Source organism: Corapipo altera, unplaced genomic scaffold (assembly GCF_003945725.1).
Source record: "Corapipo altera isolate COAL_440 unplaced genomic scaffold, ASM394572v1 180, whole genome shotgun sequence".
Lineage (NCBI taxonomy): Eukaryota > Metazoa > Chordata > Aves > Passeriformes > Pipridae > Corapipo > Corapipo altera.
In genome coordinates, this window is record NW_020884915.1 from 4,585,690 (window position 1) to 4,607,649 (window position 21,960).

Below are 21,960 nucleotides of genomic sequence, written 5' to 3' on the forward strand. Positions count from 1 at the left end.
CTCACGTATTTTCCAATCACTTCAGGGATTAAGAATGGTCTTCACATAATGGCTCTATAAAAACTCCGCTGTTCTTCAAAACTCAAGAAAATCAAGAAGCTTCAATTTGCCTCTTGCAAGAAATCCTTTCATTTGTACACGAATGCTAATGTTAAAAAAATGCCTGAACTAGGCCTGGGTGTGCACTGCGAATATCATTAAGTGTTAAAACTTCTGAAAAATTGCAGTTTCTACAGCAGTTTTTGTCCATGTGCCCTGGTTACATCACAGGAGCAAGTGAAAAAAAGAACTGCTTTATACCAGTCACTGAGATCAAATGTTTGAAGTCTCTTATTTCCAGCAATTCTTTTTCTCCTCAGTGAGAACTGCTAAATGCTTCAGTCACAAGTCACATTCATCGAGCTGCACATCATTTACATTTTGGGTTTGCTGGTTCCTTTGAACAGCAGACTCCTGCATTTTATCTCTGCTTTTCCTGGCAGAATGGTACATGGGTGTTCTCCTGGCAGGCAGTTGCCACCTGACCTGGATCATGTGCTTTTACTGTCTCTGTACCCAAAACTTAAACAATTATCTGTCCTTCTCTATGCTAGAAAACACATGGATCCATGTACACTGTAAAAGTAGCTTTTATCTAAAGGATGCTCTCCAGCACAACAAGTTTTCCTCATTCATGCTGGATTGCAACTGCAGGCATGATTGTGAATTGCTTTTCAATAACTGATTCTGTTGAGGTCAAGTAATATGAGACAGCTAAATGAGCCACACTGCGAGGAAAACTACACACCTCCACATAAGGCTAAAGGTGAATTAAAACACCTGTGTTAAAACTGCATGTATGTGATTTGGCTCATCAGGTTATATTAAACTGATTTACAATTAATTCGCTTATGGTAACTTATTTTTTGCTCAGCTTCTGGGTCCATCATCTAGTGCCAAACCCCATTTTTCTTAAGTGAAATTGTTAAAAAACCCGAAAAAAAAGTGGGAATTGATATAAACCAGGAAACTACTGCCAAGACCACCTCACCTGTGGGTTGTCCATGTACCACACCAGGCTGTCTTCCCGTGTGTCCAGGATGAAGTACCGCCGCAGAAACTTCCCGCTATTCTCATTTTCCTCAATGTCTAGGAAACCACAGATGCGATTCTGACGATCCACATAAGGCATTTCTGACCCTGGACATCACACTGCAGAACAGAACACACACACACACAACTTGAGCAAAAGTTCCTCGTTGCTAATTTTAAACCCTGTTCTGTGCCTGCCCGTGACATTTTGAGCAGTTTCAACTCGTAGGTTCAAGAGGTTTCTACGGAAGAGCAAGTGAGGCATAGCTGCTCCCCCACCACCACCACTGAATTTTTAGACAGGTCTTCCACTCTTCTTTGAAAACTGTACTTAGATATCTAATAGCCTAAAAAATAAAAGTGGTAAATAGCAGATGAGATCTAGACTAGCTTTTACATTATCATTAAAAAATGAAGATCCTCCTTCACGACACGCACCAAGCTCAGAGAACACTGGGGCTACACTTCCTCCTTTGACACTGCCTTTCATGGCAGGAAAGAACCTTTGTCAGCAGCTCTCCTGCCCAATGCAATTTTTCATATTTTGCTCACAGAAACATTGTGCACAATTTTCTTTTCTTCTATAAAAAAGAACTTGACGTCTAACCATGTCCAAGAACAGAAATCGCTTCAACCTTAGACATCAAACAGTCAAGAAAAACCAAGGATGAACTACCAACAGTAAGGCAAAACCATTTTATGTAAGGCATGAGAAAAAAAGGCTTTTTTTTTTTTTTTTTTAATTTATTTTGGCTTTTTTGTTTGTTTAAAAGAAAAAATAATTCAAATCTGCCCTGCTGACCACCTATCCCCATTTTGCCTGCTTCACCTTTTATGGTTCTGCCTTACTGCAGCTACTGCATCATTGGGTTTGTTTCCTTTTATTTTATGGAACAATCATTTTACCTTAAGAGCCAGCCATGTAAGACCAAAGAAAAATTTGCATGCTTATCTAAAAATGGCAATGAAGACACATTTAAATGATAAAAATCAGGTCGATGCCAATCTTTCCCAGGGCAGGAAAGAAATGATTCAGTCTTTACATTTTGTTACAATACTCAGAAATAGTACAGATCCAAAAATATTAACATGAGAAATAGAAGGTTTAAGCACTCCACACTTTTCACAAAATTTTCCAGCTTTCACTGTGTAATATGGAAGTTTCATTTTAATATTTCTTTAAATTCTTTACCTTTATTACTTCCTTAAGGTTACTTGATTTAAATATAGTTACATACAGACACAATGAGGCAGACATCTGATAATTATCTGTAGCTAGCTATTGATACACCACAGCACAACATGATGTTTGGCTTTTGAAGTGGTTTTTTTGGGGGGAGGAATCAGTGTTCACTTTGGGGACTCAGATATGCAGATAACCACACATTTTAGGGATCAATATACAAACAAGTAGATGTATATTTGTACTTACAGCTGTCATTTTATACAAGTAATTACAATACAAGACAAATTTTGGTTCAACCACTTTAAGAAACAATTTTTTGCAAACCTACTATCATGACTTTGATATCATACTAGAAGAATTTCTAGAAAACAGTTTTAAATCATTTAACTCAATCTGTAAAACAATTAACCTTTTTTTTGTGGCCAACACCAAACTAATCCTTTGGTGTAAACTCAAGTTTGATACACTGAGTTTTGCACCAGGGACCAGATCTACCAACCTCAATTCAGCAGTATTTGCAAAAAATTGAAGAGATTGCAATATCATGGTGATGTTGGTTTGGGGTTTTTTACTACAAGCTATTGAACTAAAAAGCTAAATGCATTTTTGTGTATGACAAAGTTAACACACTTTGCTTTGAGATGCAAGATGTTTTCTGTGGAGGAGAGGAAGGACAAGTGAAGTACAAGGATATTAAATGTGTATAAGCTTTCCATTAAGCACCTCTCTGATTTGCTTTAATTTCTACCTCCAAAAGGCAGAAGAGTCTTTATATCTAAGAGATGCAACCATGGTTTAAATAGGCAAAGGTTTGTTTTTCAATAAAGTAACAAAATTTTCTAATGTAATGTAAATTTTATTGATATGTTACTGACAGCTTAAATATCACAGATCTAAGACAAGTTCTGTAACCAAGCTATAACAATAAGTAATACAAAAACAAACACCTGAGCACTCAACACAGTACCATAATTGTAATAAAGTCATCAGTAATTCAGTTGCTGGCTTTTGGGATCACTTCACACTGAAGCAACACCTCCTTAAAAACAGATCTGTAGCTGAGGGCAAGTTTAAGGGGATCTGTTCTCTAAATTACCCCTCTGATTTGGCAGAACTTGGCATCACACACGGTTTTCATTTAAATGAATATAAAAATCATCATTTACCAGTATTGTCCTAAGCTGGGCCAGGTGGTCCCTCAACAAAATATATGGCACTTCTGGGGCACCATTTCGGCTTCATATCAACAGTTTATAAAGCCCAGAAAAGGTTTGTGCCTAAAAAAAAGCAAATATTGGTGGCTGGTTTCCTGTCTGAGCAGACTTAAGGCTGTGTTCTCTGCAGATGTGAAGAAAATGAAACAGGGAAAACTTGTTTTTGAAACAAGATACGAATTGATTAAGAGTCCTTGAATAAAACCAACTGGATTTTCAAAGCGCTTTTCCCTTATAAGAGAATCTATGAGAAAAAAAAAACCTTTCAAGGCAAATGAAAGGAGGATGCTCATAATGCTCCATTATGAACATACAATTAGCTAAAGTTGAACTACTCCAATACTTGAAATTTTTTTTTTGCCAGGGCAAGAGACAAAATTCAGAAGCTTTTTTTTTTATTTGTCAATAAACCAATTCTCACAGAAAAAAAAAAAAAAACAAAACCTCAGACCAAACCTGACATAATACAGATTTTCTACTTCATAGTACTACTACCTAATTTCTAGCATAAAAATTCATACTATTTGCAGCTCCTCTATCCTCTGATGAAAATACAGCATAAAATACCATTAATGTAAAAAATTCAGTTCTGTAACTACCGTTTTCTTCAAATTAGTTTTAAATTCCTCATGGGATTACTGACCTCTACCAGACTGATGCTCTTAAAGAATATGAAATAAAAACCCCTCTCACTTTACAATACACTGAAATCTAACATAATATCATACAGTTGCTTTCCAGCTTTAGAAGTTTGCTTCCACTCTATTACACCTTGGCAAGATTCCCCTGTAAATGAATACCTGTTCTATTCAGCATTCAATAATGAACCACAATTTGTAATACATATTAAAAAAAAAGAAATCAATTTGTGCCTTTCTTCCAGTTACTAAAGTGACTGAACACACACGACAAAACCACCACCAGAATACCCCCTTCCTTGCAACTCCTGACAGATCTAAAAGCAATGATGGAATTGCCATGTCACTTCTAAATATTCATATAAGGAATTGCAGAACTCCAACATTAATTCCTCAGCATAGGAAATCTGGTTAGAAGACCACCAGCCTAAGAATTCATCAGAACTTCAGCTTCAGTGTCTTCAGAGTACAGATCCTGTCTTGCATAGATGTGATTTGTCATTATATTATTTTAGGCACTTATAAAACAAAAATCTCCAGGTCTGTGTCTATTTTACAGCACTTACTACATGAACCCTTAGTTATTTTCTGCAGCAGAATCTGCAGCACAGAACAGTGTATTAACTCCTCTGCCCACTTCTACAATCAAATATAAAAAGATCACGAGTTCTTAGAGAGAAAAAATGAAGGTATCAAACCTTTTACAGATCACATAAAATTTCATTTGATTTTGCCTTCCCTCTCCTGGGTGGGGGCACAGGGGAGGGGAGATGTGGGTCAGTGACACAGTGCTGCTTCAGAAAAATCATCCCTGTGGCCCATTTCCTCTTGGCTCTCACCATTATCCACCAGAAACGAAAAGATTTCTGAAAACCCATTTTTGTGGGTGCATAGTGACACTCTGTAAGAACTGAGAAAACTCTCAGCTCCTTTAACTTCTTTCCTGGAGGGTTGTGTTATAAGTGAGGAGGTCTCACTTATTTTTGAAGCCTTACATCCCCCTTTGCAGCAGCAGTGCACTAATTTAAGTAGGTACATACCTCATCAGCCCAGCTTCTCTCGGGTTTCCCCTCTCCCCGCTCTTTTCCTCTGGGGTGCAACATATACTGGCATTCCCCAACATTTATATCACACACTGGAGGCTGCCTGGGCACCACTATAAATAAAAATCCCAGATCACCTTCTCCAGTCTCCCTGCAAACGCATGACTGCACAAGTAGAACCTGCAGAGGCACACAAGCATCTCCTTTTCCCCATTTGTAACAGACAGCTTCAACTCTCCTACATTAACTCCTATTTTTAGTTTCCCACCAGCACTTGTTCTTGAGTTCACCTCCTTTACAGACTGGTCACAGCCTCCATATCTTCAAGTATAAAGTCTAGACAAGATTGTTGCAGTGGTGTACCAGGTGACCTTTCTATGCCCCGACCTCTCCTTTGAGCACAGGTAGGTACAAACCACGGAGCACTGGCTGACTAGACAAAGCAGAATTTTGTTGGGATAAAAAGCTCATGCAATAGGCTTTCCACAGGAAAGATTGATTAAGAAATACAGCAGTATTTTAGCTCACCTTTTAGCTTCATTTTACATCTTTTCCCCAAGCTCCAGGTATAATTTATTACTTTTATTTCTTTGATTTAGAGTAACAGTACTTCCTGCTCTATTAAGATGTGGACATTTGAAACTCTGGATTTAACTTACCCCAGGAGATGACTTTGGGGTTCTTTTCCTATTAGCTAAGAAGATTAAGAAACACACTTTACCTACTTACTCATCTCTATGAAATGAAGAACAACCTTAGCACAACTCCACCTGATAAACACAAAATGATGCCATGAGTCATGCCCATCCCTCCTCCCCACCTCCCTTTCCAAGCCCTACTGTTTACACCAGCTCCATCACCACAAAGGGAAGGTGAGCAGCATCCCCAGCAATCTCCAGTCTTTCCTGCAGTTCCAGGGACAGCTCAATTAGTGAGTGCTCCTGGTTTTTGCCTAGGCAATTACTATCAGCTTCCTGCAGTAAATCAGCTCCTGTCCAGCTGGTCATCTCTTTACTGACCATTTACTGACTCCCCAGGGGAAGGGATGAGTTCAGACTGTCTTGCTTATCCCCTGAAGAACAGGGCAATGAAAGCTTTCCTTCTTGAGGACATCCAGGACAAGGAAGGGAAGGGGGGGGAAAATCCCAACTCTAAGACAACCAGCTCAGAACAGCCTCTAAAAATAAGCCCCATAAATCTGCCAGGACAGCAGTTCAAACTTCTGTATTTTCAACCCCTTGAAGCCCCTCCAGCACAGGCAGTCCACCACAGAGATCACTTAAACTATGAGACAATGTCTCTGCTCATCTTTCACACAACCCTTTAAGCTACAATTTCCTAAGTACCAAAAACATGACAGAAAAACACTAATCCAGGAGCTGGAGAGGTGATTTGGCTGCAAATCTGACAACAGCCAAAGATAATTCAGAATTGATGAATTTAAAATTACACTCCGAGCTTTTCTATTTCCCAAAGATCCTTCACTGATTCCTTTTTGTTCTGGAGGGCACAACAGACATTGGATACTTCTGTTAACAGAGAAGACATGACTTTGATTTCAAGAACCCTATGACACTACTACCAATGTTCTAACTACCTCTAAGAATGGGAAGTGGAAATCTCCATGAAACACTGCCCCCTAAATTTATATTTCTTCTCTAAAGTGGTCAAAAAGAAGGGAAAAAGCAGCTGCAAAAGGTCAGTATTCACCTGGAAGAGAATTCCTAAATGTAACTAAGTTTTTTCAAAATTAAAAAACCTGAACTCAACACTGGTAGCATTGACCTCTCCTACCCCTGGCCAAACTGTGAGGGATATCAACCACCACATCCCTCCCCCAGTACCTAATCCAACTCCCAACCAGACCACAAGATAGAAGAATCATCCTTTGCACTGATGAATCATCTCACAAAACCAGCAGCCTTATCTTGCACTTAAGTCTTACTCAGTCACGATTCTGTCTTCAAAACACGGATCTGCTGTTTTCCACGAACACTTGTTAAGTCAGGGTAAGCCACCCATTCCTGCCTGTCCCAGTGTCCCAGCCAGTCAAATGACTTAATTTTATTCCATACTATCTACTAATGTTCCTTTTGCCTGGGTAAAAATTTCATTAGGTTTTAGGGGAAGACTGGAGTTCTAAGGAAAATGTTCTGAAGTTACCTGAATCCATCAGTCACTGGCCTATTTCAAGTACTGATCTACAAATTCCACAATGGAACAGACTGGTACTTCCTCAAAAACTTTTGCAGAAATTTCTCTCAGTGATGTTTCATGCTCTTGATTTAACTATTCTTAATTTAACTACTTTCCTCCATTTCAAGGTATTTGCAATAGGAGCCAAAGGCTTTGGGATATGAGAAAATGCACTGCACAGGATGCAAACTCCTCTCTATCATTGATCTCTTAAGACAGCCAAAACAACCACCAAAAAAAACCCCCACCTCACCTATTAATGGTTTTTGCCGAGCTAAAACAAGTATTTTAATTGTCCCTCTAAATGCCCTGTGCAACGAGGCCATTATAAAAAAACCCTCTTGGAATTTATTCATTAATAACTTATGATGACCAGCCTACAAAGCAGCAAAGAAAAATAACAAAGCTAAGAGACAGGGAAAGAACATGTTCAATAATGCCAAGTCTTTACAACAGTCAGAAGTTCAGTTTTCATCACTTCATATTAAGTCTAGGTAATACAAAGTTAGTCAAAATGAGATATAACCAGAGACAGGTATGACAAAAACAAAATATATATACTCTAATTCACTTTGACTTATCTCACACAATCCTCAAGTTTTTAAATGCTCATTAATTTCAGTTACAGACTAATTAAAATGCTTAAAAATGCAGGTTCAGAGTTGGTTATTATTTACAATGATTTTTAATGTTATTATAAACCTTTTCAAAATTTTAAATAAGTGCCATCTACAAAACTCCACATCAGACAAATCAGGTCCTTGTTCTTGAAAAGGCTTACAGGCTTCATCTATAGAAATTGTTCCATTTATGACAACTACAACAAATTAGAAATTAAGCAGGGAATAAGCATATTACTTATTAGGATTACTTATTATTATTACTAGTTAACCATTCGTAAAAAACCCCTGTTTAATTTCAATAATAAATTATTAACTGTTTCATTTAGGCCAACCACTCTGAGCACTGGGATTCCACACACTGCCATCTATTTCAAATTCCCATTTGCCTCAAACTATAAATCCTGGTAAAGCTGGTTTGACTTGAGGAAGTTCAATACAAGAAGAAGGTGAGGCTGGTTAAAAAAAGAAGTTTGCCATTTTTGAGCCAGTCTTGCTGATTTTCTCTCTGAATCCTGGGTATAAACTCAGCAGTATAAACAAACACAGACCTCCTTCCTGTGAAGTATTCAAGAAATGAAAAGGCCAGCTGGTTAGGAAATCAGTGAGTTGAAAATATCTTCTTCAGTTTTCACAGAGTACTTTAGCATTGTTAAAGAAATAGCAGCATGTACATAAGAGTGTGTTAAATTAATTTTGAAAGTACTACTTAAAGAAAAGAAATTATCTGCCTCAGTAGCACCAAAATGTTGTGCTGAAAAGACTGTGTGGGAGCCAGAGGGAAAATTAAAAGAGCATTGCAGTAGTAAAGGATTACCTTTTGCACAGAGATCCAGGCAAGTTCCAAATTTAAATGCAAGAATATCATACTCAGACCAATTCCATTCAACTCTACATATTTAAGACACTCTAGAGCCAGCTCTGAATACCTGCAAACTGTGACTTCACATTACATCTGCCTACAAGGAGCACAACATATCACATATTATTCCCCCCAAGCAGAAGTCTAGGACAACATTTAACAACTCTGTCTACAGTGAGCTCAAAGGAAGCATATTCCTTTAAACTTGTAACCAAACTGGAATCTAACAAGGGCTGTAAATAACTGAATTTTCAGTTAATTTAAAGTATCAAATAATGAATAGAAGATTATCAGATGAATATGTGGTTTGGCCCTTTTGAAAGATGTAAAAGGATTTAATGGAAACCAAAGCACTCAAAGCGAGTAACTGATTATCAAATTTGATTTTGTAGATCTAATTTAGCAAATTCAATGCAGAATAATTAAAAAAAAAGGCCACAGTTCCTCTACATTAAAAGTTTGTGAAAGAAAAATTACTGCTGTTGAAAATTCTACCTGATTGTTATTTTAATACCATGGGACTTTTCAGTACAGACCACGTTTGGTTCATGGCATGTCACTATGTGGGCCAAAATTCCCTCTACTGTAAAGACCAGATATCTCCTCTAGAATCCAGCTCACTTATCAATTATATACACAAGGATTCACAGAGATTAGGACTAATCTCAGAGCTCTTCAGTAAGTGCAAGTGTAGTGAAAGCTCTTTAGGGAGAACAAGGCTTTGTCTGTCTCATGTAAAAGAACCAATATGCATTTACAGAACACATGTCAGCTCCTGTTTACCACAGTGGGAGGGGAAAATTAAGCTCCCATCAAATGACAAGATACTGGGGACATTGCCTCCCCCCTCCTTTCTTTTATACATCTTAAATCAAGAACATTAAATCCCACGCTGGCATATTTAATAAAAGTCTCACCTGACACCGAAAGAAACCCCTTAAGTGAAAGCTTATCTGCAGTGACAGGTTTTGTAGCACAGTGCCAGCACACAAGCACTTGACTTGAAGCACATCATTCACTGTAACTTCTCACAGAATTAAATTCCAGCAGCCTTCATCCTCAGAAGCAAGCCACGAGCCCAAGGAATTGTCCTCACCCCAGGTACAGCCCATGTCTGGTTGCTGACCTTCTCCCTCACCTTTCTTTGTGTTTGTGGGATGACACAAAAACCAGTCACTGCTCAGCTGTTGCTCTGCATTGACAAAGGTGTTTCCCAAACCCCAAGTAAACAGTGCATATGGAGAAAAACACCATTCCACCTACACAGTAATCCCAACAGCACCAGGAAGTCACCAGGCTCCTCTCTGACCTACACACAGCGAGATGGAAACGCTCCAGAGGAATCACAAGTCCTGTGGATGTGCAACAACGTGCCTGGAAATCCTGGATGTACCATGAACATGCAACAGGCTGCTTTTCAACACACTGTCCTGCTGCCTTCCCCCCAGAAAGGGAGCAAAGGAGCCTTCTGAAGAAATCATGCTCCTCCACCCAAAAAACAGGGCACTGCACAAATTAGCAAGATAGTATAAATAAATTACAGGACCTGCAGTGAACTTGATTTAAGGAAGAAAAAATAAAAAGAAAAAGGTTAATGAGAAAAAAACCCCAATATACCCAAAGCCAGAAGTCCTGAATAAGCAAAACCACTTCTGAATCAAGAACATCCCTTAAGCAGCACTAAGTGCACACACAGGCACAGAGTCTACAAGACACGGAAATAACTTGTCAAACAAATTTTTAGTACAGCCTAAGTTTGCATTTGTCATTTTAGGCCTCCCTAAAGAGTTAACCAATATATTTAACAACATCTTCTGAAGTGCAGCTTTAAGAGGACTGTTCACTCTTACAATAAACCTGGCATGTAACTGTTCTAGCGCTTAACTTAATTAAGTCACCAGTCTGAACAAGTTCAAACACATTTTCTTGGACATGGCATGTAAATGTGGTGGGTACCAAAGTACCCAAGGAGAGCATACACATCAAACCAATTACATATTAAATGAACGAATTTATCACCTCTCTGTCAGTATTCAGACTGTTCCTGGCAGTGCTGACTCTCAACAATGAAAACATGTTTGCAAAGCTTGATAATTGTTGTCTAGTCTATATTTTCAATTTATAGCAATGACAAAGGCCTATTTCCACCAGAAGGGTTTTAGATCCAAAATACTTTTAGCTCTATAATGTTACTAAATACACTGCTCTCTAGAGGTGGCTGCAAATTCTTTTCCCCCTTGGGGCAGTGGGGAGGTACAGAAGTTATTTTTTCTCAGCCTCTTTCGCACGAAAAGTCAATAAATCAGACCTAATTTAAGAGATTCTGCCTATCATGCCAGCAGAACAAAGGAACAAAACTGATACCCAAAACATTTGGATGCAACGGTCAGCTAGAATTAAAACCATCTTCCAAAGGAGAGAACAGCCAACAAAGGAACAGAGAGAGCTTTGCTACCGTTCCCTGTGTGGCAGAGCCACAACAGAAAAGATCTGCATGTTTGTTCGGGTATTTTAAGCATTGTTTTAAAATTTTGTTAAACAAGCAAAGCAATGCAGCGCTCCTTAAAGTTTCAAGGACTTGTTTTCTCTGTCTTTAACTGACCCAGGATATTTCCAATCAAAACTTTTTTTTTACCCCCACTTATTTTTCTGGTTTGACTCCTCCTGCCTGGAGTTTATCCCTGGCTTTTACCTTGGGCAGTTTCTCCAGCCTCTCCCTCCCAGCACAATGGAGCTTTATTACCACACCTGGACTAGCACACTGGACACATCAAACCTGACATAACCTTACAATGTTCCCACAAAGCAGAGCTGCTGCTGCTCTGCAGTCTCAGTATGAGAATGGAGGGACAGAGCAGCAGCTTGTCCCAGGCCACACAGGAAGCTTTTTGGCAACACAGTGAGCTGAACCTGTTTCCCAAGTCCCAGAGCAGCAACCTCACCATTGAACCACCTTTCTTCTACATAAAATACCTGAAACTATTCAGATTTTAAGGCAAAGGCATATGTTCAAACCTGAAAACTGTTTAAACTGTTGAATGCCACAAATGTCTACCAGACCTGCAACTCCCTCCTCGAGCAGATAACATCTGTTAAAAGTAAGTGGCTCATATAGTTCTGCACCAGAAAGCTTAATAAGTTCCTTCTCCAAGATTAAAGAAACACCTACACATTCTAGATGCTTCTGCAAGTCCCTGGAGGGAGAAAATGCTGCTTAGTGCTGAGACAATGAACCAGCTTCCTTCCTCAACAGCAACAAAACCCTGCTGCTTTACCTAGCACTGAAAGTGTTATTTATAGAATTCAACCATATATGAACACGTATCTAAATATTTCTCACAGTTAGGGGACAGCATGTGGCAAGATGACCTTAGACCCATATATTTTCAAAGCCCTAATGTGAGAGATCAGTGTAAGAGGAGAAAAAATTCGGCTCTGCCATATCTCCCATTCCAATTCATTTCAGTCATTCTCTGCATTACAGGGTAACTTCAAAACCTGAACTCAAACCATTCTCACTACTCTGACCTCCTCAGCAGGAAATTTTTCTAAAGCAGTTACATTATTTTTAAATGTCAGATAAGCTCGCTAGAATTTTGATATTTAGGTTTCTTACATAATTTTATAAATCATTGATAGCAATGCTTCTAGCCACATCTTATTGCATTTAGGCCCAAAACCAAAAGAATACATGTACTGACTGTTCTGTTTCTTATATAATTTGTTTCCTGGTGACTTGCTACACTTTGTAAAAACGTTTTATGCTAAAGCCAGTCACCTAAATTCCCCTATTTTGGCACTGAAGTAAGCTACTATCCTGTACTTTCATGCAATTATACAACTGCACAAAGGTTCACTTGGCTCCAAACCTCAGTAAGTATTTTCTAAGAATATTTCTATTGTCATAATTATCAGTAAAAAAAAAACCCCAACCTGCCAAAAACCACCCTGCAAGAAGGATACAATAACTTGTGATACCAGAGGATGTTTGTCTAAACAGTGATGCACAGCTGGACACATCCCAGTGCACACCAGAGCATGCAAGGGAACTTCTCATCAGAACATGCACTCACTTGCCAATGCTGCTGGTTTGCTGCTCTCTGAGGGAACTGCATTTACTCTGATAACTGTCAGCTTAAATAACCAGGAGCAGTCAGTAATAAAGACACCGATGGAATTCTAAATCTACTAAAATAGATTAAGAATTGTGCAGGCCTGGCAGGCTGGGCTACATCCAGCACTGCACTGGAGGCTGTGTTACAAGCAGAGATCTGTTCACATTTCAGTAACGTCCTAAAGTTCTTTCTAATCTGTTACAGTCAATAAAAACTGACTTTTGCACTTCCTCTCCTCTGCACCAAGGCTCTGACATACAGCAGCCTTTATGTGAGCTCAAACAGCTCCCCTGCCTTGGGAAATAAGCCACAGCTACCTGGAAAAAGCAAGGCCTTTTCCTGCAGTCAGGTCTCTTCCTCATGTACATGCCTTCCTTATTCCCCATGTGTGTGTCTGTCTTCTGTCACTCAGTCACTACAGCTGAGGAAAAATAAATACAGGGGGAGAGCAGGAGGAAAAGCAATAAGATGCTGCCTATTTTCTTCACACACTGGTTCTTCTTTGCCTATTCTCTAATTTATATGAAAGCATCTCCTCCTCTAAAATATTTAAACACTGCAAGATACCTGTCAGTGACCCAGTGTGCATGTTGCTCTTTAACTTCACCCTTAAAATGCAGAGCTACACAGTGGAACATGAGGTCAAGTGTAGTTATAAAGCACTGAAATAGCTTAAGAAAACAGATTTTATCGTTAGAACTGACGAACTCAAAATTAAATTTTCTACACTCACAAAATCAAATCGCAATGTTTAATAACTGCAAATAGAACATAAGTCACACAAAGTTTCGTTTTTTATCCAAAGCTGACTCCAGCAGTCCAGCATTCAGTGATATCCAGGATACATAAACTCCCCATGTATTATTTCTTGAATTATCACCTTCTGCATCAGTGTTTACCTATCCCTGAATTAAAAGGTTTTCCTCCAAATACCAGCCAGGCCCAGCATCTCCCTCTCCCATGAGAGATTCCAGCCCACTTTTAACACTTATTCACGTGACAAACAGGAAAGCAGCACTTCTACACTTCTTTGCTTTACAAACCTGACAGTTTTATGTATTGTTACTTGTGTGACTCCCTCAACTAAAAATAACCAAGAGTAGGAAACAAGACTGAATGGACCTAAAATACGAGTTCACTGTTCCAAACTCTCTGCTAAGACTCCCTAGAATGCAGTGAGTGCTCTGTGAATTTATCCAGTGTGGAACCTCAGGAGAATAAGTGATAAAACTTAAAGTCTTCCTGTACAAAACTGGATGTAGAGACCTTCTTGAGGACTACTGAGTTTGCTTTGAAGTTGTAACTCAGCTGAAATAAACTGACATGAATTTATCATACTTCATAACTATTTTCAAATCAAGAGTATTTAAAAAAAACCCCATCCTTAAAAGTGCAGCGTAGTAAACTCAGTAAGACAGAATAACTCATCATAGAGTAACCAAAGTTACCAGGTACAATTCCAGCTCAGTAAAGACTGTGTCTGTGCTGCTTTAGAATGAATACAGCCCAAATATAAAAAAGGAAGTGGACAAATCTGAGAAAAAAAAATGCAAAACTCAACAAACCCTGATGCATTCAACAGCGAGAAGCCATTCCTCACACCCCACAGGCCCAAACTGCAGGATCAAATATGGCTCTTGTCTTCCAGTGTCATGTGTGGGATTGGATAATGGGAAGAGAATAGAAAATTTATCTTTGCAGACGTTACAGCCTCTGTGAGTAAAGTAAGGAATTTGCCAAAAGGCAACAAAAAGCTGATGCTGTCCAGCTTGCTGTACACCTAGCAGTATCTTTAAAAGTACTGTGCTCTGGTAAGAAGGTGAAGCACGGGGAGATCTAGCTCTTGAGAAGCTAAAAAAAATTTAAAAAGGAATTCTACCGCTCAACTTTTCTCAGACAAGTAACCCCCTTTTGCTCAGGCCTAATTCACACGCTCAGCCTAACAAATTAATAACCGCTTCCCCTCTTGGAGACTGTTCATTCTGCTTGATTACAAACACAGTGCATTGATTAGTGAAAATTAGACATTTTTTTAAAAAAAGGCCTCGAAACAGCAGCCTGTTCCCCAGAGTGAAATTGCTGTCCTCTTGATGTTACTTCACAAACATTTTATGCAACAACATAATGCCTTTTACGAAGGTCATGCCTGACTCCTTCCTAAGGGAACTGCACAACACACGCAGTATTTAAGCCCGTATTAAACCAGCAGCACGTCAAACGCCTATCCGGAATTTTGAAGGCGATAAAACCCGCGGATATAACAACAGTAGTTACAGTTTAACGCTCATTTTATAGTCAAGTTATCCATTCAAAATCGCTCTGGCTCAGTAAATAACCAGCCCGGGTTACAGCTAACCTGGAACACAGGCAACAGTTTTCCAACACGGGCCTTTCCAAAGGCTAAAAACAAACCCACCACCACACGCCGGCGGTCCCAGCCACACTGCTCTCCTCCCTGGAGCTGCAGCTTGGGACTGGGATCCCAGAGCCGAGCCCGCACCACCCCTGCAGGGTCTGCCCGGACAACATCGCCCCTTCACCCCGGGCTGCGAGGGGACCGACCCGTGCCGGGCGCTGAGCTCGCCCACCCCCGCCCTTACCTCTGGGGCCGTGACAGCGCCACCGGGGCGATCCCACGGGTGACACACGCACGGAGCCCCCGCGCCCGGCGGCGGCTTCCCGGGAAAACGGGAAGGGAAGAGGAGGGAGCGGCGCGGCGGGAGCGGGACACGGCTCTGCGCGGTCACACACCGGGCAGGCGCGGGAGGAACAGCATCACCCAGGGCGGGGCCGCCGCACTTACTGGAGCGCTGGCAGTGCGGAGAGCCGTGACAGGAGCGGGGAGGAAGGGAGAGCCGTGGCGGAGCCGCGAGCAGAGCAGAGCCGGGCGCTGCCGGGCCCTCTCCCGGCCCGGAGCCTCCCCCGCTCCCGAGTCCCGCCGAGGGATCGGGCGCCTCCCGCCACCCCGCCGGGAGACCTCCCTACGCATGCGCCTCCGCCCCGCAGCCTGCTGGGACATGTAGTGCAGTGCCGGGGGCGCGGCGGCGCGGGGCATGCTGGGAGTTGTAGTCCAGTTACTGCGATAGTAGTGTTGTGTTTAATGGGGAGGCCCCGGCGGGGAAGGGACTGTTGGATATTGGGAATAAAGTATTCCTTGTGAGGGTGGGGAGGCACTGGTATCTGCTGCCCAGAGGAGCTATGACTGCCCCATCCATGGAAGTGCTCAAGGCCAGGTTGTACGGGACTTGGAGCAACCTGGTCCAGTGGAAGGTGTCCCTGCCCATGGCAGGAGATGGAACGAGACGAGCTTTAAGGTCCCTTCCAACCCTTAACATTCTATGTTTCTGTGAACTGATAATCACTGACCATGTGATGTTTTACCGGGCAGGTTCATGGTTCTGGTTCCTGGCAGGTTCCCAGGTCCCTGGGACAGGGTGGCCCTGGATGTACAGACAGACTGGGGAACAACACCCCAGAGAACAACTCCCCGGAATGGGACCTGGGAGTCCTGGTCGATGGCAAATTGAATATGAATCAGCACTGTGCCCTGAGAACTCACAGCAGTTAGCTTCTCTTGCCCAAGGACATCCGGGAGCTAAAAAGATTTAAAGATGCAGTAAATCAAGGTGTTGATGTGTACATTGCTAAACTGGCAGAAGACTCAAGGTCCGTGTGTCCACAGCTCAACTATCTTCATTATAATACTAAAAATCACACCTACCAATCAAAGAGATCCCTGCCCTGGTGAAGACCCTTCCCCTGAGCATGCATAAAAGTTTTCTGGGATTATGCAATTTCTGTGGAAATGACTAATCAATCCTAATAGAGCAGCTGTTACTAACTCTGAACTTCTGTGTATAAATAATGGTGCAGAAAGTCTGGTGGGGTGTGCTGGATTTATGGAATACCACTGAGCACCCAGGCTTGCACAACTCTGAAATAAATGATTGGTGCCTCCCTCGAGTGTGTAACTATTGCCTTGTTGCACATTGGGTACCAAGATCACACTCTGGCAGCCAGAAGGGCCAACTGTGTCCTGGAGTGCATCAGGCACAGCATCACGCTGTGACCAGTGACAGGACCCGAGGGAACGGCTGGAGCTGTGTCAAGGAAGGTTTAGGATGGATATCAGGAAAAGGTTCTTCCCCCAGGGGATGGCTGAGCACTGAACAGGCTCCCCAAGGAAGTGGTTGTGACCTCAAGCCTGACAGAGCTCAAGGAGCATTTGGACAACGCTCTCAGGGACAGGGTGGAAGTGTTGGGGTTGTCCTATGCAGGCCAAGAGTTGGACTCGATGATCCTTCTAGCTCAGGATATTCTGTGACTCTGTGACAGTTTGGACATGTGGAAAATCAGCCCCTGCCCTTCCCTGCTCAGAGAGCCCTGCAGTCTCAGGTGCTGCCTCAAAGCCTGTTGCCATCGGTCCTAGTGGCAAATAGCAACTTCCAGTAATGATGTTTAACCAGTTTTACTGGGAAGATACACCGAATTTATACAGAAAAACTTAGTGTTTTCTGAAAATAGTAATAAAGATTATTTTTTCCCTTGCTTAAAGCAGTGCTCTCTCTAATTATAGAAATCATTTGAACTCGGCTATACCCTGTAAATACATCTTTGTTTCAAGCTGGCATGTAACAACCATACTTCACAGTGAAACAAAAGCTGTAATCAGAGCACAACAATAAAAGCTGAAGTCAGCTGCAAACAATGCTGCACCATTCCCATGGCAACTTTTCCCTATCAAACCCTAGAGAGGTCACACACTCTGCAGCTGCACAAGCCAGAAACTTTTCGATCTAGACTTCACTCACAATTATTCATACATTTTTTTGGTTGATTCTCACTTAACAGTGTTGTACTGGAGTTAATGCAACACAATTAACAGTGGGAGGCACCGCGTCCCTCCCCCGCTGAACTATCCTGACTGTGGCAGCTCATGGAATGACTGCAGGATATGGCACATGGAAGAGCCCTTTACAAAATTATACTCCCTTTCTGCAGTTAAAAAGCCCTGCAATCAAAAGTCATCCCATAACACATGAAAACTGTGGCAGCCTGTATTCTGATGTGTATTAATTTTCAAATATGTTCTCCAGCCTCCCACACAAGGTTTGAATAACCATATATTCTGACAATAGGGCTCAGGAAAGGAAAAAAAAAATTATTACATTTAAAAGAAAGAATATATTTTATTGGAATCAGGTAACAAAGCTCTTATTGTATTTTACCATAATTTCCATCTGGGAAGACTTGTGTAACCTTCCTTTTAAGATGGCCTAATTCTCCCCATGTTTGCAATTTAGTGAGGAGACAATCAGGAATATGAAGAACTATCTTTACTTATGCTGAGATACAAAGACTTTAAAATAGCCAAATTCTGTAAATTATGCTGTTCATAAAAGTATTTTCAGGAAATACACATGTGGAAAGCCAAAAGATGAAAAGAGAAGAATCTTTGTCCAAGACAATTGTGTGTGTATGTATGTGTATGTATATACAACATAAATATAGTTATTTTTAATGCCTCAGTTGAAAGTAAACTTGCTTTCAGTAAGCAGCTGCTCATAGCTCTAGTGTTATGATTTGTCCTGGTACACAGTCCACTTAAAGCTCAGCTGAGCTCACTGACTTTGAAGCATCTCAGTATTTCCAGAATTCCTCTCTGTGGGGTGTGCACATGTAACAGTTGAATGTAATTGCAGTGACAAACAGGTAAACTTTAGATCTGAAGTGATTAAGTTATGTGGGGACTTTCCTACTCTGCAATGCAAAGTAGAAGTGCAGAGATTGCAAAGGACAGAATCTGTATTTTACCTACCCTGCCATGTCTGAAAATTTTCAAGAATAAAGTCTGCACAGCCCCATGCAATGCCACTGAATTCAATGTAGAAATTGGTTCAGGGCCCAGTATATTCCAGCAGAATTATGAAACAGGCACTTACTTCCTCTCCAGTTGTCTCTATTCATAGTTTTCAAATGCTGGCAGGTATCCTCACAACAGTCTTCATGCCTGGCAAAAAAATATTGGCAGGCCCCTCCTGTACCAATCCTTTACTCAGGACCTGCTTGTGACTCTTGTCGACAAAATGGGTAAGAGAGTTTGGACATCAAATCCTGCTGGGATTTCAGTTGCTCAAAATAGTCTATAATAAATAACATTTGGTGAGTGACCTATGGCAACATGCACCTTTGAGAACAAGTGTTTATTTCACAAGGAAACTCCCAGTAGAACATACACATATATAGCAGTAGCATACAAAGTAGTATATATCTATCTCTGCATATGCAAATATGCAAACATAAATATGCACGTAACACATATATCTTGTATATCTAAATACACATCTCGAGTGCCTTGACAACGAAGGAAAAAATATTCAACAATTCCAAAATTCTTCACTTTTCTAATTGTATTTTCATGATGGATAATTTTATCTAGCAGAGGAAGTTAAGAAACTTTATACATATGCAGAAATAAAGAGATAGGAACAAAACCTCACTTCATTGCTCTAAAGAAATTAATTCGGCCTTAGACAAAACGGTTTTGTTAAAAATAACAGTTATGTTGCAGTGGAAAACAGGAAAAAGCCTGGACAGTGAATTACTAAGTGTGGTGCAAAATGCTGTCACTATATCCTTTTTTTATGGGTTCAATATTGCAAATTCCATCCGCATGCAGTATGCCTCCTGTGCACTAATTTAAGAGGAGTGTTGCTGACCTCAATGGGACTACTTTTCTAAGAGGCTGTGACCAAGCAAGGTCATTACTCTTCTGACACCTTCAGTGTGAGCAACCAAGGAAAGATTTTTCAGTCATTAAACTTTATGCCAGAAGATGAATCTCTGAGTTTTTTGCAGTGGCATGGGATTAATTAGGTAGCATTTATTACCTAATTAAATTATTTGCCATAACGTAGAAATAGACCAAAAATTCTCCAAGGCTCCTTCAGTGTAACTTGGGGAAGACCAACTGCTCTTATTTCAGGGTTGCCAGTTGCTGTGACTTAAACACATGAGCAAGACAGACCCTAAGAAAAAAGGTTTTCCTGTCTACCTTGGGAGTAGACCCTTGTTCACCTTGTTTATGGCCGGTTTCTGAAGCTCAAGAAGGTAACACTGATTTCTGAGCTGGTCTAATGGGTAGTGAAGGAAAAACACCCTCTCCATCCCTGCAGGCAATTAGCTAAAGCACTCAAGAAGGTTTCCCTACAGTTGTTGCCTTACAGAAGAACTCTGTGATGGCCACTTTGAGGGCAACACAGACAAACCTCTTCCCTCCACACTCCCATAGGGAGGAAAGGAGCAGAAGCATTAAAATCCCTGCACGTATAAGTAGAGCGTTTAATTCAAAAGCTGCTTTAAAGCATATTTACAATATGCATTTTAAAGCCACAGCTTCATCTCTTCTGATGAAATGATGTTGACAGAGCTTGGGAATTTAATCTCACATGGAGGTTGAATTCATTCAGCTTCAGCTACCCATCCTTAGATCTTGCCATTAATTTGATACTGAGGTAGAAAAGCACTCTGATGTAGCTGCTCTGTATTAGCACTGATTCACAGTGATGAAGTAATTTCACAGCCTTTTAAGTACTCTGTTTCCCTGAAAGTCATATTTAAACACTTTGAGTTCGTTAGGAGTTTAATATCCTTAATATTCTTATGTTGCAGTTGTTTTCCTAATTCCTATGCACATAGCATTATACAACAATACATATGGGGAGTCCTCATTTTCTACCAAACAGTGCATTTTTATTTTGCTTCCATACCATTTCTAGATATGAAGTTTATTACCAAAAGAACAAAAAGCCCTTTTCCCCCCTTTTTTTCTATTTCTACCTAAAACCGTTCTGCATTAAAAAAATGTGAATTGTCTTTAAAACACAATGTCCCTGTAATAAAAAGGTTTAAATGCCTTCATTTCATTTCAAAGCTTAAAAGATGAGAGCTTAATCTTCTTCAGAAAAGGGCGTGTTCTGCACTGAAATGTATGCAAACTGCCTGAGGGGCTTTCAGCTCACAGGGCTGCTGCAGTCAGGTCAGGACAGTGCTTTGCCTCTGTCATTGGGCAAAACGTGAGGCAGAGGAACACTATTTTATATGTTTTATTTGTTTAATATTTCGCCATGTGCTATATTACAGAGATAATTTACATTTAGGTTAGACAGTGAGGAGTAAAACTGGGGGTTGAAGCTGCTCTCATCGGTACATTTACCTGGAGTTATAACATTTATATCTCGCCGTCACAACTCACAGTGACAATCTGTCCCAGCACACATGGGTGGAAGTAATAAAGCTTTTATCCAGTCATAGCAAGATCCCAAAGTATGTTGCAAAGCCCTGCCCTTGGCACACCCTTCTGACTATTAGCTGTGGCTGATATTTCCCAAGCTGGGGAATCCCTTGGTGATGGCACTCTGGGTTTCTCCCTCTGGCAGGTCGAAGCACTGTGCCAGTGGTGAGAGTCCCACTGCTGGTGCCACCAGCCCTCGAACCCTCTCATGGGTACCCACTTATGGGTGTGTCCCCATAGGGATGCCCACACATGTGGCTGAGTCTTAGACCAGGGTTCTTCCTAGGAAAAACAGCTCTGCAGGTGGAGACCCAAGCAGCAGCATTTAAAATGTGGTGTTTTGCTTCAGAGGAGTAACTACAGGGGCTCCCAGCACAAGGTCAAAAATACCTCAGCCCTTTTTATCACCTCCTTTGATAATTTCAGATGGGATCAACATTTTTCCCAGCACACTCTTGCTCTGGCAGGTGCTATGCTAGATCAGGTATCACCTGGCACTCTGAGCTGGCACAGAGGTGGCATTAAAGCCAAAAATTGGCACAATCTCCAGAGCAGACACCTTGGCTCATTCACTGCCATGTGATTGTGTCGCCCACATAGCCATTAAAAAATGAACAAAAATTGAAGTGCCTGGAGAGCCTGGTTAAAAACTAACATTGTAGCTTTCAAGCTCATAAAATAAAATAAAATAAAATAAAATAAAATAAAATAAAATAAAATAA

General features: G+C 40.8%; 1 protein-coding gene across 7 annotated transcripts in view; it reads right to left on the reverse strand.

Moving 5' to 3' along the window:
- Positions 1–15,887, reverse strand: part of PLEKHA1 (pleckstrin homology domain containing A1) — a 32,700-nt gene extending 16,813 nt beyond the window's left edge. For 2 of the 7 annotated variants that reach the window (XM_027655147.1, XM_027655149.1), the window contains exons 1-2: positions 15,546–15,685; positions 1,031–1,191 (exon numbers count right to left, since the gene is read on the reverse strand). In XM_027655147.1, coding sequence (XP_027510948.1) covers positions 1,031–1,171 — 141 coding nt within the window. In that variant the 5' untranslated portion in view covers positions 1,172–1,191; positions 15,546–15,685. Of the gene's footprint in view, positions 1–1,030; positions 1,192–5,149; positions 5,169–15,545; positions 15,686–15,748 lie in introns of those variants that run through there. The other 5 variants (XM_027655148.1, XM_027655143.1, XM_027655144.1 and 2 more) reach the window with 4 other exon arrangements.
- Between the last annotated feature and the right edge of the window lie 6,073 nt (positions 15,888–21,960).